The sequence below is a fragment of the Strongylocentrotus purpuratus genome, unplaced genomic scaffold (genome assembly GCF_000002235.5).
Source record: "Strongylocentrotus purpuratus isolate Spur 01 unplaced genomic scaffold, Spur_5.0 spur5_scaffold_5, whole genome shotgun sequence".
Lineage (NCBI taxonomy): Eukaryota > Metazoa > Echinodermata > Echinoidea > Camarodonta > Strongylocentrotidae > Strongylocentrotus > Strongylocentrotus purpuratus.
In genome coordinates, this window is record NW_022145611.1 from 2,702,573 (window position 1) to 2,719,730 (window position 17,158).

Sequence of the window (17,158 nt, forward strand, 5' to 3'; positions counted from 1 at the left end):
ACAAGATATTTTTTTATCTACATTGGTGTCTGTTGACCCAGGTTTAGGAAATGGATATCTGGTACAACTCAAAACCTTGACTTCCAAATCAAGATCTTTGGTGGTTCAAATCCCTGCTTGGCACTGTTACCCGTAGGCAAAGCATTTTATCTACACTTGACTCAGGTGTAGTAAAGGGGTATCTTGTAAGATGTGATCCCTAGAAGGAGTCAGCATTTATGTGGCCGCTTTGCCTTTAGCTAGGGTGATATCAACAGGCAACTCTTAATATGTTTTGGTAGATCTACATTAACTTTGTTGGTTATATGATGATATTGTTATATGAGAAAAAATGATTTGAAATGCATTTAATATTGCTAATTTCCAATGCGTTAGAGAGTTATAATCTATGTGTTTTCCATTTACAGCTCCGGAAGGACAAGGGCCACCTATGGTGGATGGCTTTAATTCATCTGCCATGCAAGTTATGTGGGACCCCCCTATCATGCAGAATGGACCAAACCCATCCTACCAGGTTCAGAGTATTGTAGCATCACTGAGCCGGACTCCTCCACGTGTGGAGAGGGGTGCTAGATTCACTGGTGGAGGATACTATCTCTTTTCTGGGAACATTCTGCCCTTTTCATCATATACTGGTAAGATTTCTTCAGGATAATGTCTGATGCTGAATTCAACCTTCCCTTTCCATGGTGACAAATCCTACCCAAGAATTCAAATATTGTACTAGATGAGGCTTTGTGTTTAGTCTTTAAATGGGAACAGTTATAAGCAGTCTTCATAGTTTCACCATTTGAGATATTTATGTCCCATGTAGAAATTTAAACAAATTATAATTAGAAAATTTGATATGATAGTTTTTTATTTTTTAGGGGGGGGGGGTATTAGATGCCCATTCAGGTTTATTCTAGAGCAGTAGGAAGCATATGATTTTTCTGACATTTTCTGGGCTGGCAATATTACTAATTGTGGGCATTTTACATCTTGTAGATAAACTTTTGTTCTGTATATAAAATATCAGAGAAATCATTAAGTCAAAGTTTATGAATTTGAAAGATTTTAATTATTTGACAATTCAATTTTTTGTTTTGTTTAGGTATTGAGTTTGAGTTCAGAGTGTCCCGACCCAGTGATGCCCTATCCCCTGCCTCAGCCCTCCTTATGTTTGCCGCTTCTGATGGTGAACAGGAAGAGATGATTGTGGTACAGCTGAGAGAGGGGCGACCCTGGTTCATCTTTGATCCTCAAGGGGGTGTAGCAGGTGCCACACCCAATGATGGAGGCAGAACATATGATGATGGTCTGTGGCATAAAGTAGTTGTCTCACGAGCTGGGAGTGTTGGTAGTATCACAGTGGATGATATGTACACTGGTAAGAAAATAGTCAGATAATATTGTCTATCTTGGATTTGAAGAAATTCATTTGGATGAGTTGTTACCTTAATTATGGAGTACTTGCAGTTTAATGTAGGGTAGTCATTCTGCGTTTCAAATTATATGTACCTTCTGTGAGGTAATATGATATTTATACCGTAAAAAATGATCTGTTTGCTTTATGTGTCTATTTTTCTCATGTTTAACAAATAAAGTTTCCTCACTCACAAAAGTCAAATAGACAAAATAGCTGACATTTATATTATGTGTATACAGGTAGGCCTTTGTAGTTTGAAATGTTAACTGCGAAATATCTGTACATGTAAAATACTGTGTATACAATGTATGCACAATGTTCATTTAACTGAGGAGAAATTAAGTAGAAGTCTATTTCTGTATCTATTATCACTTTCTCTAAACCTTTTCAAAATGCAGGTACAGTCACAGCTCCTACAGCATCAACCATCATAGGAGCAACTACAGGCCTCTATGTGGGTGGACTGCCTGTAAACTTTGACCTTCGTAGATCAGAAACTGGAGATCTGGCTGTTATAAGGAGCAATCTGATTGGGTGTTTGAGAAATATCCGGATAGAGACTGCACACGTTCCCACCCCTATTTGGAGAGATTTGGACTATTCCAATGCTCTTGAGAGAGTACAGGTTCCAGGGGGTTGGCAGGGTTGTCCCACTCAGCTGGAGAGGGGTGTTCACTTTCTTGGCAAAGGTAAAATTGACGGATGCGGTTTAAAGATAGCCCTCTTTCTTTCAAAGTGCTTTTTATGAATCTATCACTCTTTTTTGAAAAATAGCAGCGTGTTCTCTGTATTTTTCAGCCTGTTAAACCCTCAATCATATGGCCTGTATGGAACCCAAGGCCAAATCTAGTTCTGTGTGTCTGACTTGGTATCCGCTTCATGCTATCATTTATTTTCTTTATACTCCTTAATCGTTGGCCCATATATTGCTGGGTAAAGTATTTTTAGGTAGATTTTATACGTTATAACTGTACACAAATTATTGTGTTAAGTGTTTGGTACACTTAATAATAATAATAATAATAATAGCCTAATAGTCCACTCCAAATTGTATTAAACCAAAACGGAAATTCTTTTTGCCTATTCACTCAAATTCCTATTTGATATAATCTGCATCGTTTGCTATTTGAATGCATCATCTACAACACCTTTTCAATTGTACAGGATACCTGAGTTTACCAGAGGGAACCTTCAATGGAGGAAGCAGCTTCACCCTAAGTCTTGAGATGAGAACTCATTACCAGACAGGGCTTGTGCTCTTTGCTTATCATCAGACTGGAAGCTACCTGTTGATCCAGATAGTAGCTGGAACCTTACAGGTATGGAGGAGATAATGGCTATTCTGCTTATCCCTTTCTCTCAAAGGACACGAGAAGTATATCTATTCCTTGAAGAAAAATACAGATTTAAATGTAGTCATGCAATCTTCAATGTGCAGTTTTGATTTTCAATTTGTTTAAAATGATAAACCACTTACCAGTAGTATTCTTTTGAACTCTGATTGGAAGATCTAGTCGATATACCTGTATTAAGGTTTATATATACCGGTAGTCAAAATTGCATGGAAGCTTTCTGATCGCAACCTATCATTTTGTTGTGGGGGGGGGGGGGCAAAATGTTCTTGTTCAGCACATGATCCCTTGACTTATATTCTGCAGTGCTGCTGCGATGAGTATAGTCATCCTCTTACTTGTAGAAAACTAATAAAATTGCAGACATTAAAGAAGAACAAAATGATGACAGGTAGAGATCCTTAATGGATTTTGATTGGAAAGTGATTTTCTGTCAGGTCAGAGAGTGTCATTGTAGCACAGAATCTATCATTGGAGACTTTTTCTAGCATTCTTATGAGACTTGTCTCCCTTTACCCAGGTGAGGTGAAAGGGTAACTGGAAGGAATTCATTCCTTAATGGCAGCCATGCTAAAGCTGGGAAAATAATTGTGAAGTGCTAGGAGTGTCAAGCCCCATAGACATGCGTACTCTACCAGTACCAGCTATTATTGTTGTTATTGTTGTTGTTGTTATCATTATTATTGTATCCTCATCAAAGTTTTGATTTCCATATATTGAATCCATATATATAGATTCAAGTGTCTACCGGTACTGGGTCCCCCGTCATTCTCTCCATACCAAACACCTCCCTCTGTGATGGTTTATGGAAGAGTCTCTTCATCACCAAGGTTGCCAACCAGCTCTCTGCATCCATCAACGGTGGAGCTTCTACCGGTATCCAGCTCTCATCCTCATCCCTCAGTCTCATGTCTTCACTTCACCTTGGTGGTGTAAGAGATGACTCAGAAGCAGCAGGATTCCTGGATACCATTGAGATGAACACACAAGGTAGAATATGAACTAGCATCTCATCCCCTCCCCCTCCCCCGCCCCTCTCCCGAGGATGACAGAAGATATAGGCATAAACCTATAATTTGCCACTCAACTTTACAAATAGACACTGTGCTTTCACACAAGGTGTTCAAAATTGAGGATAAAAGTGGACATAAAAAAGAAGACATAAAAGTTATTTTATGGAAACAAGTTTCTTTTGTGTGTGTCTACTGTGTCCTTTTCTGCATCAGGCCAAAAGGCTACTACAAGTGAATATAGTGACACAGTAGCAAACAAACAAAAGGATTTTCCACCCTGGGATTTTAGATGATGTTAATAAATGATCATGAAACCTGATGAAAGAGATAGTCAGAATGTAGGTAAATATGTTCACATTTGTCACTGACCAATTTAGTGAATGATTACCAATGAATATTATAAAGTCAACAAAAATGAGACAAACAAAAAACAATTTTCTTCTTCATTTGTATTGCCCACTTACATTGATGCTTTGATACTACTAAGATAAAGACATCAGGTGTGTCAACAATTTGTGACCTTATAGAAAGGGTTGGATTTAAAGCATGAAAGTTCTCTTCTTCATCATTTTGTAATGCTTTGATACATTTAACTTTAGTGATATAGATCTAACAAGGATGCAGTTCTTCACATAGTATTCAAGCTCCTCATTCCATGCTATTCAACCATTGTCTATCCCCTCACAGGATTTGGAGGCTGCATGAGACAGTTGACCATCGACAACACGGCAGTGAACCTAACCCATGATATGACAGGCATCCTTAATGTTTACTTAGATGGATGCCCTCCTATCACAAGCAGTAGCATCCAATGCTCTGATCCCCAATCAGTGTCTGTCTATGATGGGAGTACGATGAACTTCACAGACAATGGTCTCCATGTATTTACAGGTATGCACTCTTTATAGAATAGCTTCTTTATAACTAGAAATGATTGAAGATACATTGAAATTGAAAGATGAAAATTAATCAATGTTTCATATACAGTTGATTTGAGATATTATAGTTTTCTCTTCAAAACCATATGTTGTGAAATTAAATTTGACTTGTTTTTTGTGCATTGTGATTATTAAAACGCAAATGGTGATATCGTAATGTTCATAAGATACCACAACTGGGTTTGACAAGGTGCTTAAGTATTGGCATAAATCTAAAACACATACCATGATGTAAGGGGGTTTCTTCAATATTATCATGAAAATGTGTTTTACCATGTTTCTTTTCAGAGTATTTGTACCAGGTAACAGCGACTAACATAGCAGGATCTACTGACGGTGCATGGGCAGCTGGAAGAACTAGAGAGGGAGGTTAGTTTTAAAAAAATAAAAATATGATATGAAACTTTAAAAAAAAATTACATGGTAGCTGTGTTTTCTGTAAAAAAACAGATGTAATGAGGTTTTGTATGGCATGAAACAAAACTATATTTACCATGCACACAATTATATTAATGTTTACATACACTTACATCAGAACCAAGTGAGAGATTCAGGTTGACAGTCATGACAGCTACATGTATGTTAAACTCATATTATCAAGTGCCATGCTTTTGTAGTTAAAATGTAGGTCTTTTTCCAATGATTCACACTTCATATTTGAATAAATTGATAAAAGGATAAATGAACAAATATTTATGATTTGTTGATATGCATCTGTCTGTCTGTACGTACATATACTACTGTCCATCCCCTAAAAGTGATGAAAGTGTTAACATTTCCAGAAAATATGTATGTATGAGCATGAAAAGATGAAATGAAGAGTTAATGGGGTCAGATGCTAAAGGTCACAGGATCATTGCTCAATGAAAATACATATAGATAGTGGCACATTGGAGACCAAGTCACATTCATCTTGTTTTATTTATCTTTGAAATTTTCAGCTCCTATTGGGCTGAGCCCACCCATTGACCCGGTGTCGATCACAGGATATGTTATCCAGCTGCAATGGCAGAGACCCTCGGGCAATACAGGTCTACTGACACAGTACATACTATCAGCATACAATCTAGATCTACCTGACATAGCACCAGTCCAAGCTGTCTTCACAGATACTACGTTTTCTGAGAACATAGGTAAGGGACATTGTAGAAAGAGTCAATAATTGTTAAAACCGCTGCAATCTAGGTAACCGTTAATAATAGAGTTGTTCATATAAGGTTATCAAAGCTTTGATGAACAAGAGAGTAATAACAATGGAATAGAGAGAAAGAGAAATGGAAACAAGCTTCAATAACATGATTTTGAGGTAATTTATACAAATCTTATTTTCAAGTTAAAACAGTTATCTGAATGCATAAAAATGATTTGTCTGATTGGTAAACTTGAATCAAAATTTATATGAAAAACAAATTAAAAAAACAGAAGATATGGTTTCTCCTTATCTTTATTTGCAACTTATCAGAGCAGAAAGAAAAGATAAGATTACAATAAGCATGTAAGTGTAATATATGCAAATGTGTTGTACATGTGACACATAAGTCCAGGCATTTGGTGAAAAAAGGGGGTCAACCTCCCACCATCACATCTGGATTTGGCTGCCATTTTGGCTTTTTAGTCAGGTTAAGCTCATTGAAATATGTTTCATTGGATTCCTGACCCCAGAAATGTATGTTTAGCATTTAAAATCAAATCTCTTTGTTATTAAGAAGCAGAGATATAGGGAAATATCTGATTTTGAAAAATGACCGCCATGGAACTTTCCCCCACCAGGATTCCTTAAGAGTTTTGATATATTATAGAGGACATATTTCTGGGTATAAAAAAACAATTGACAGACTTTCTGTTGCAATTTGTGGGAGGTCATATCAAATAATGCCTGGACTACATGGGGAACTCTGTTACTTGTATCTTGATGGGAAAAGGATGGGTGACCTCTGGACTGTGTGTTGGTAGATAATACCTTATAGTGAACATGTTATATGACTGATTTCTCATTCCATCATCTTGGTTGATCTCTTAGGTAACATCACTGATGTAATCCCATATACTAACTATGATGTGAGTGTGACTGCATGCACAGCTGGTGGATGCTCAGAGAGTTCTGCAGTCAGTGTGAGAACCAGAGAGGAAGGTAGGTCACTACATTCCTCATAGATATCACCACTCCTACCATTATCACAAGCTATTGTAAGGCTGATGAATTTTGCTACTTTTTGAAACATACTTAAATATCAATGAAATGGTTCTTTTTTTAGTTTGTATTCACTCAAAAATATTTGGTTTTTCAAGAAACTGCAATGAGGCCTCATCAAGAGAAAGTTATCTTTGACATCAGCTACGAGTTTAATTTGAGCAAATTTCAAGCAAAGATCGATTTATAGAATGGCTCTAGAATCCAAGGAATATTTTTTTGCTTAACATTTATCTTTGACATCACCGATTATATTTTACAGGATGTCGTTTAAGGTATTCATGCAGTGATATAGAAAAAGTATAGAACAATTTAGAAAAGTTTACAGTGTGTGAGTCAAATTCAGTAATATTGCAAATATAATATGATGTTGATGATTTGATATGTGTATTGATAGAGCTTCATCTCAGTAAATCAAATACATGTACTCTTCACAGCCTTCAAGTTTGGAAAATATTGAACTATAATTATGCATTTGCCTATAAGTTCAGAACGATTCCATTGCTCTTTTATTCCATGATAGCTCCCTCTGGTGTCCAATCACCTGAGGCCTTGTCCAAGACGGCTCGTACCATCACGGCAGGATGGGCGTTACCAGACAGACCTAATGGTATCATTACATCCTATCAGCTACAACTCAATAGTGTTACAGTCTACACTGGTACAGCACGTAACTACACACTCTCAGGATTGAGTGTCTTCAATCCTTACAGACTTGTTCTTATAGGTAATGCACACTCACCATATACTTCTTCTTCTTTTTTAATCTTTTTTCTTCTTGTAAGATTCTGTTTCCTTGAACATTGTATTACTATCTGAAAAGAGATGTAGTTTGTGATGACAATGAAGTACTTTTTTTTTTTTACAGAAGTCCCAAAACTAACTCATTGTTATGTTTTGTACAGACATATGCTAATTAATTAAGACCTCAGTGGTACATGTATATGCCTACTAAATTCCTACAAAGTGTAGCTAACATTTTGGTATATGTATAGGACTCTTACAGAATTTGTATCATAATACTTTTTACATTCATTCCAGAAAATTTGATTTTCCTGAAACATAATGGGCAAGTGCCTTATTACCTATTTGGGGGCATTGTCGACAAGAATTAAGAATTTTGAAAAAATGATTCATAAGATATTATATGAATAACATCCTCATAAAAAATTAAGATGACATAAAGTTGTTTTATTTTCCGAGGAATGTAAAGTTCATTCCATTTGTTTCCTGTTTTCAGCTTGTACCCAAATAGGATGCTCATCCAGTGCAGAGGTTACCATAACAACCTCTGAGCTTGCTCCCTCCTCCGTGGACCCACCTACTCTCTTCCCGAGGAGTCCCAGGTCCATTGAGGCTCGATGGACAGCGCCCTCTCAGCCCAACGGTATCCTGCAACGCTATGTTCTCTATTCTTCTACTGTGAATGGTGTGGTTGGGGATGCAGTCTACAATACATCTGATCTATTCACTGACTTCATCATCAATGATCTTTCACCAGGAACTGTCTATTATTTATCAGTCGCTGTAAGTATCACTTTCCTTTAATAAGTCTCATTGAGATATGACACAGTGTACATGTAATACACCTCACATTTCTGTATCTTATAACACAAAGCCCAGTAAATATACAAAGGACTTTGGTTGAAAGCAATTTACCATTCATTAAAAAAAAATTAAAGGTAAAGACCGATAGTGGTAAAATTGCGGTTCAAGGGTTTCAGGTGCAAAATATCCATTCAATATTGTTTAATTATTGCCTTCAGAGGTCTAGGCAATACTTCAACCTAAATTGGCAAAAAAGCAGAAATATATGCCCAAATGTTCAATGTGTCTATCCAGGCCAGATGGATATGATAATTTACCAAGTATATCAATTAGTAGGCGGTTAGTAGGCGAAATTTGTATCATTACGTATTAGTCAAAACATATTCTTTCATATGATTGGTAATAAGAGCTTCAATTTTTATTTTTTGAGAGGGGGGCGTTTCCAAAACTGGTCTATACCTTTATATGAATGAGCCTTTAGACACATATCTGTTGAATTACATCTCTGTGCAGATATTTACATTAGTTTGAAATAATGGAAAAAGTGAGTGATAAAACTAGTATCCATCATTAGGATTTTGACCAGTGCTGGCTAGTGCTACATGTACCTCCTAAATCTTATACTATGTTGATTATTCTATCTCACATGATTGGAGATAATGATGTTAAGATGTGGCTCTTATAAATGGATAAAAATAGTACATCTCATCAGTATCACCAGCACGAAAATCATACATCTGAGTAATTGAGTGGAGCACAAATCGATTCACCATCTATAATTTAAGATCTTGGCACTGTTAGAAAACATTTTAAAGACTTGTCATCGGAAATTCTATCATGATACGTAGCCTTTACCGTTCTTAAAGTGTACCAATCACCTGAAAAAATAATTTGTGAATAATTAGGATTTATATCGTCAACCTTTATAGAAGAAAAATTAAAGGATAACATCAAGAAATCTGGACGGAATCCAAGTCTGCATTGGGTCCCATGCGCACCCTATTCCATGTGAGCGCCTATGCATGCATCGACAAGTCTACTCAACCATTTGTATTATATCTTTATAGAATTAATATTTCAAGCTTGTATTTTTTAAAATGTTATAGCGACATTGGAATCCTTACATCAAGAGTAAAACATATTTTGGTTCTTGGTACACGTTAAAGTTTATTTGTATTATAGAAGACACTACGAATTATCCATCTCTTCTACAGGCATGTACTGGTGGTGGATGTACGATCAGCGCACAGAGTAGTGTTAGGACGGAGGAGAGTATTCCAGAGGGAGTGCCAGCGCCAATTATAACAGCCGCTAGCCCATTGGAGTTAGTGGTAACATGGACTCATCCAACACAGCCTAATGGTACGTCTACACCTTGTATACTCTATTAAACTTTTGATATGCCACACAAATATTCTCCCTGTGCCACATTATATTTATCATGGGGTAAATATTACCTAAGGCTACAAGATTATTTAATTGTTTTTTCAGTGCAAGATTAGTCTATACCAGTGTTGTCATGGAGCAAATTAATACCGGAAATGGGTAATTTTGCAAAACCATTGTGCTGCACAAAGCAATCCTTCGGTCAATTGGTGTCTATTCTTTAGTACGAAATTGAAAATGTGGTAAACCAGTGACTGTGCATAGAGGCAAGGAAGCATCCAAAATGTTAAAGAAAGCCATGATCTGTTGAAAGTCTGAAAGACCCCAGTCTATTAGTGTTGAAGCCTAACCTCGACCACCTTTCCAGTAAGTACACAATAGAGAGAGCTCAAAACTACTTCTTTACAAGGCTAGATTCTGATTGGTCAAAGCCAGGTAATTATACATGTAGAGGTTGTAGAGGTATTGTGGTCCAGTGGATAAGTCTCTGTACTTTGAACCACAAGGTACAGGGCTCAAATCACTGTCGCAGCACTAATGTCCTTTGGCAAGACATTAATCTGCATTTGCCACACTCCACCCAGGTGTGGTACATGCAAATAGGTACCGGACATGAATTAATGCTCTAGTGCTGTAATAGCAGCCGTGAAGGGGCTCCAGGAGGAGTGGCACTGTGCCAGACCTACAGGACTCCACTATTATTATCAATTGCTTTTTTTCCTGGGCTCTTGTGTGCACCTTTACTTGAATATGGTATGGGCTTAAAACAACCAATTACTTTGTTGACATATATGGGAAAATATTTGTAATTTGATTCCCATACACATGATTCACCCTCCATGCACCTCATGATAATCTAGATGGGATTCAGTGTGTGTTGTATATCAACCAATCCTTTAAACTTCATTTCTGCATCTCTATGACAGGTGTAATCATCAGCTATGCATTGGTACAGAATGGTATTGTGATTCAGAACTCCACCTCTATGTCTTACACTGCATCCAACCTGTCTCCCTGGAGTCTGCATGTCTTCAGGGTAGAGGCATGTACCTCTAAGGGGTGTACCTTTGGTCCTGAGGGTTCTGGACGCACCCTTGAGGCTCCGCCACAGGGTAGCATTGACCTGGCAGTGTTTACAATGGGTTCTAGGAGTGTGAAAGCTACATGGACCTCACCAGCTCAACCTAATGGTATGCTAGTCTATGAGGTCCTCTTCACTGGAATCTTCTATGTGGCACCAGGTAAGACCAACCAAACCAATAATAATCTGCATTTCAGACTTCATCAATTTTTGTCTTTAATGGTTTGACACTCATGTAATCAATGGATATTGAATGAATGCAAGTAATAAGTCTTTTACAAGAATGTTTAAATCAGATGATATATGTTGAGTATTACATAATATTTGTCAACAGGTTTGGTAGATGTGATTGGTGAATTATGAATAGTTATTCTGTACAATTCTTTTAACCCAAACCTAAGTGAAGGTCATGTTTATGGCAGTGAAATAAAATCCTGGTTTGCTAGTAAAAGTTAAGATTTCTGATGCCCAAACAAATCATTTGTATAAGATATCTTGTCATACTGGCATCATAAATGTTAACATTGAAAATTATAACAACCTCACTGCTCATTAGTACATGTCTATGTGATCAGGGGGTGTTTCACAAAGATCCTAAGTCTAACTTATCTCTAAGTTGGACTTAAAAATTATGGAAAGCTGTTAGCATCTTTGAAAATATTTTGTAAAAGTTATTTTAAAAGGCATTAAACTGTGATTCAAATCATTCATATTTTCTATTATCATGGGGGATTTCATGTTCTTGATGTGGAATTTATGAAAAGTCTAAAATACTTGAATTTTTGCTTTTGAATATACTTTATTTTAAGGCTACAAATGGCTCTCCATAATTTTTAAGTCCAACTTTGAGATAAGTTCAACTTAGGATCTCTGTGATAAAACACCCCCCCCCCTGGACTATTATCAGAAACCATTGATTTCTTGTCTTCTTCCTCCTTCAAACTTGCAAACAGAAGCCAGCAATTATGCCCTAGTAACAGAGACAAGAGCCCTCTATAATGGGACCATTGCCAATGAGATCGTTGACATCACTGGTCTGATCCCATACTCAGCATACACCATCCAGGTTAGAGCGTACAACACAGAGGGCAGCATACTTAGCAATCAAAGGACTGTTACTATGCCTACTGGAAGTAAGTCATGTCATTAAACCTTTACTTTATGTATGTAGCTTCAGAGAAATAATAGAAGATGTGTTGTAAGAAATAGTTTTTGTAGATTTTTTTTTTCTGTTTTATTCTTAAATTCAGGAGTTCCTGAACTTATGTGCAACCAAAAAAAAGAGAGAAAAAACGAAAAAGAACATCTGAAGGAAATTCCCCCTCGCACAAATAATAATCAAAACTGATTGGGGTTTAAAGAATTATTTCGCTGATATTTGATGAAGATGTTTGGAATTTTTCTATTTTAGATTATTAATAGAAAATATTTGAGTTGGTTCATAAATTAATCCATGAGAAATTTATTCAAGAGTTTGTTTATATATTATATTAATTGTCTGTCATGTTGACACCCTCTTCTAATTTTATTCAAGTGATAAAAATCAGGCAGAGCTATAAAGACTTTATAATTCATCATTAATGCTACTGGTTGCTGCTCAATTCTTTCCTGTTTTGTGCCAGATCCTGATGGTGTATTGCCTCCTACATTGACTTCTACTGGTCCTACGTCCATCCAAGCTACATGGACAGAGCCCGCTAGAAACAATGCCCCTGGAGATCCATCATTCCAACTTAGATATAGACCTGCCAATCAACCGGGAAACCAGATTGAGTGAGTTTAGTCCTAGGTCACAAATGCCATTACGAACTGCTACGAACGCCGTACAAATGATTTTCAGACAATGGAAATTTGGGAAGACAATGGAAAAACAGGGAGATTACAAAATTATCGTTCATACAAACCTTTGTGACCATAGCATTAGGAACCACATGCCATATAGATTGGTAACAGTCTACAACTACAGCTATAATCTATGAGAAGAGTTAATCAAAAAATTTGTTTGAGCCACCATTCATCCTATTTCATGAGCATTTCTTAAATAATTTATTTTGTTGAAAGGCAATACCAGATACATGAATTTTATTTCATTGATAACTAAGACTGAAAAGTTCTAAGATGATTAATGAGTATTCATCTATAATGAGAAAGTTGATCATTTTCAAAATAATCTTGACTTTTTTGTGCTACTTAATATGAAGAAGGTGAAATTACAGTTTTAACACATTTCAGAATTTAGTTGTTTACCATACATTGATGTGTTACTAATTGTGAAGTTTATGAATTTTTGTTTTGCAGTGTGTTTAGCAACTCAGTACGAGTGACAAGTTATACCCTGACTGGTCTGCAAGCATTCAATGAGTATGAGTTCAGAGTGATTGCTATTAACAATGCTGGTCAAACACTCAGTGAATGGGCTTCAGTATTCACCAGGGAAGACGGTAAATCAAGTCATTTAAAAATTTGGTCTAAAGGATTAAAAATCATGCAATAATGTTTTACATGAATTTGATGTGTGATTCATTATCCTTCATCTACCTTTTAGAGGTTTTTTGAAGAGTTTTAATTCAGTTTTAGGTTGTTATTAATATTTTAATGGGATTAAATTTGGTTACATTGCATTTAAGTAGAAATGAATATTACCATGTTTGAAAAACTATGGGAACGTGTTAGACGAAAAAGGAGTAATTTGCTTCTGATGATTGTGTTCTTTCCACATTCATTTGGTAATCACAAATAGACAAGAATAATTATCTTCAATTAAAAAAAAAATAGAAGTCTATCACTTATCTCTTTTTTGTTCTTCTTGCTAAATAAAAGATTATTACTACTTCATTTTTTTTACATAATAACTTATGCAAATAGATGAAGGCTTTAGAACAACTGCCAAACTGTGTAAGATGAATGAAATCAAAATGGATATGAAGTTATCATCCAACCAATTCAATTTTATTTTCTTTCTGTTTAGTACCTGGATCCATAGACCCACCTATGGCAACTGATGTGAGGCCTTATTCAACCATTGTTACATGGGAGTTTCCTGATACACCTAATGGCATTATCACATCTATCAAACTCTATCAGAATAATGTGCTGAAAACCACAGTAAGTTACCAGAATTCAGAGTTATACCACATTTAATGAATGAAATGATGGATTTACATACCACAGTCATGTATTCATTGTATTTCTCTTGTGATATAATATGCTGCTATTGTTCACATGCTGTCTTAAATTTAGGAATATCAAGTACATTTAAAACTTATGTCATTTGTCAGCTTGAAGAAGAAGCACTTGAAAGAAATGAAATATATTTCTAACATTCTGTATCCTATCTTCAGGTTAATACTTCAAAAATGATTTGACAATGTTGAGTGACCATTAGATGGTGTTAATATATGTTTAAACACAGCCTATTGTTATACTCTTCTTTTTAGCTGCCTTTGTAATGCTCTACAGTTTTTTGTATGAAATCATTCAGTGATCTTGTGTTTAGTGTTATGCATACAGTTGTTAGTGATATACATATGTTTAACACTTTGTTTTCATTCTCCTTGATTCAGCTTGCTGGTAATGCTACACAGCTGCTCATAGATGACCTGACACCATTCAGTGACTATATGTTCAGTGTGGAGATGTGTAACACTGTTGGATGTACTAGAAGCCCTGACTCTATCACATACACTACTCCACAAGCTGGTAAGCACCAACATATTAACACTATTCTTCTCTATATTTAGGAACATTATCATAACAGGAAGCAAGGTAGTTGTTTGTTTTAATGTATAACATTTCAATGGCAAGACAAATTGCTGACATTAATGTTTGCATGTGGACAAATCATCTGCTACGAGCCAGAAAGGCATTAACTCACATACTATAACACAGAGTTAATGCCCTTCTGGCTTTCAACAGATATAGGGTTGTGTAGAAATTATGCTCAGTTGATGTGCTTCTTTAAAAGGAGGTATAAGGTTGGCATTCGCCTTTTTCCTGCAGTGTTGTTGTAAAGGTGTCTGCTAAGAGCCAGAAGAGCATTAAATGGAGTGTAGCTTGGCAATTACTGGTTAACGCCATCTACGTCTTCTTTTGGACAACTGCACGTAAACGATTGGACTTGATTAACAGTAGTCAGCGACTTAATTTCTACATGGTCAGTGTTCACTAAGCAGACGGAAGTTCTCCTCATTCTTTGATTTCGTGTATGTCGCACGCACGTGATTGCTGCGGTCGCGTCGTCCGTAGTCGTATTATACCCGATTGGGCCTCGAGTCCGGCCACGGGAAAGACCTGTAGTCTCGTCAGGCTACACTCCCTTTAACACAGAGTTAATGTTTATCTGGCTTTCAACATATGAAGCGATCGATGAAATCCAATTTAGTTTGATTTTTAACTTCATGATTTACACATGGTTATTTTCTCTTTCAGCACCCAGTGGTCAATCACCCCCAGTGCTCTCTTCCCCTACTCCCACCTCAGTCCAGCTCTCATGGTCACCCCCATCCATGCCCAACGGTGTCCTGACAGGGTACGAGATTGAGCGACGCCACCAGGGTTTCACTGCTATCTTCTCTGTGGTCTCTGTAGCTGCTGGCGCTCCTAGAGCATACTTGGACCTGTCTGCAGCTATCACACCATACACAGCGTATGAATACAGGGTCAAGGTGACCAATGCTGCGAGCAGTTCCACTAGTCAGTGGGCTAGTATCATCACAAAGGAAGCTCGTAAGTCTATCGGCAGAAAAACATTTATTGTTAAAAGTTGATTTACTTCTTGCCTCCAGAAGTTAATGTAGTTAATGTCCCAGCAAAGTCTTTTTAAGGAAATGATCATCATAAGAAAGATTTGAAAGATTTGTTGGAGGTACCAGACCAAGAGGGTAACCAAGAACCGATGAGAGGTAAGATGAAGACATGAAGATGAATGGCTCTGTAAGAGTTTACCAGAATTGCAGAGTACAGAGATGTATGGACAAATGTTGTAAACAACCTCCAAGCTGTGAGAAGATAACTAAATAGAAAGATCATTATAAGAAAAAGAATGTTGGTAATTATGATGCATAATCATGTGTCAGCTGACAGTGATGTTTCTGAGTGCAAGAATGAATGACATTGCAGATGCAGATGTATCAATTATTAGAACAAGAGAGAAAACAATTCTACTAAACTCTTGAAGGTCTAATAGATATGGGTACCTGGCAGTAATAATTTCTTTGAAATGCTAGAGCGCCGTAATGGCAGCATAGCTAAAGCCGGGGTAATAATCTCCAAGTTTGGAAGTGCTATATAAAAACTGAGTATAAATATTATTATTATTATCATATATCTTATATTTGTATATGGGTAGATGAATTTCATATTCAAATCTAGTTTGCCATTTAAAGTATTTTTACTCTATCCTTCACCCATGATGAGTAGTCCTCTTGAAGTATCATATCGTATCATACCAATAATGTCTTGATTTGTGTAGCTCCTGGTGGTGTACGTGAACCGTCTGTGACTGTCCTTGGTCCTGACTCTGTGATGGTCTCATGGGAAGAACCAGCTCTGAGTAATGGAGAGATCTTAAGCTATACCATCAGAATGCCTGATCCTAGAATCTACTTAGACCAAACCAACCTCACCTCCTACATCGTCTACAACCTGGTACCTTACACTGACTACTCAGGTGAGTGCTATTTGTTTCACACATGCTCACATGACCATCGATCTGAGCTTGATATTGTACACTAACTGAAATTTGCTCTCCAACACAAGACCAAACACAGCATTTAATCCCAACCCTAGCCCCAACCATGGCTGTAGCCTGATTGCCTCCTGTATCTTCGATGAGATAAAGCACTATGCAGTTGTTCCAGGAATGTATGTCAGAGCACCATTTGCCTACAATATCAGACCTTCTGGGTTCCAGGAAGCTACAGGATGACCGGGGGGGGGGGGGGGGGGGGGGGGGGGGGGGGGGGCGTTTCACAAAACAAGACAATTTGTGTTACAAGCTACTGAAATCCTTGCTTCTGATTGGTTATCAGCAGATTTGTCACTGATTTTTGTTATTTGTCATTGAACCATGCAGATGTTCTTTGTGAATAATCTTTTCTTGGGATACATGTAATTTGCCAGGTGGGGAAATTGTCTATGGAGGGTACAGTAGTTTTCAATTTTCCTAAATGTGTAATTGTCCAGTTGGCAATCTTCAAGACAGTCGTAGTGTGGATACTAATAAAGCATTGTCAGAATTTTC

General features: G+C 36.9%; 1 protein-coding gene across 1 annotated transcript in view; it reads left to right on the forward strand.

Moving 5' to 3' along the window:
• Positions 1 to 17,158, forward strand: part of LOC588674 (usherin) — a 79,431-nt gene that overhangs the window by 37,358 nt on the left and 24,915 nt on the right. Inside the window, exons 22-41 of the mRNA XM_030998441.1 lie at positions 408 to 635; positions 1,094 to 1,369; positions 1,807 to 2,097; positions 2,573 to 2,727; positions 3,495 to 3,750; positions 4,461 to 4,664; positions 5,000 to 5,080; positions 5,653 to 5,844; positions 6,732 to 6,842; positions 7,426 to 7,629; positions 8,143 to 8,429; positions 9,665 to 9,812; positions 10,763 to 11,077; positions 11,871 to 12,050; positions 12,540 to 12,690; positions 13,216 to 13,358; positions 13,886 to 14,022; positions 14,481 to 14,616; positions 15,346 to 15,642; positions 16,388 to 16,585. Coding sequence (XP_030854301.1) covers positions 408 to 635; positions 1,094 to 1,369; positions 1,807 to 2,097; positions 2,573 to 2,727; positions 3,495 to 3,750; positions 4,461 to 4,664; positions 5,000 to 5,080; positions 5,653 to 5,844; positions 6,732 to 6,842; positions 7,426 to 7,629; positions 8,143 to 8,429; positions 9,665 to 9,812; positions 10,763 to 11,077; positions 11,871 to 12,050; positions 12,540 to 12,690; positions 13,216 to 13,358; positions 13,886 to 14,022; positions 14,481 to 14,616; positions 15,346 to 15,642; positions 16,388 to 16,585 — 3,990 coding nt within the window. The remainder of the gene's footprint in view (positions 1 to 407; positions 636 to 1,093; positions 1,370 to 1,806; positions 2,098 to 2,572; positions 2,728 to 3,494; positions 3,751 to 4,460; positions 4,665 to 4,999; positions 5,081 to 5,652; positions 5,845 to 6,731; positions 6,843 to 7,425; positions 7,630 to 8,142; positions 8,430 to 9,664; positions 9,813 to 10,762; positions 11,078 to 11,870; positions 12,051 to 12,539; positions 12,691 to 13,215; positions 13,359 to 13,885; positions 14,023 to 14,480; positions 14,617 to 15,345; positions 15,643 to 16,387; positions 16,586 to 17,158) is intronic.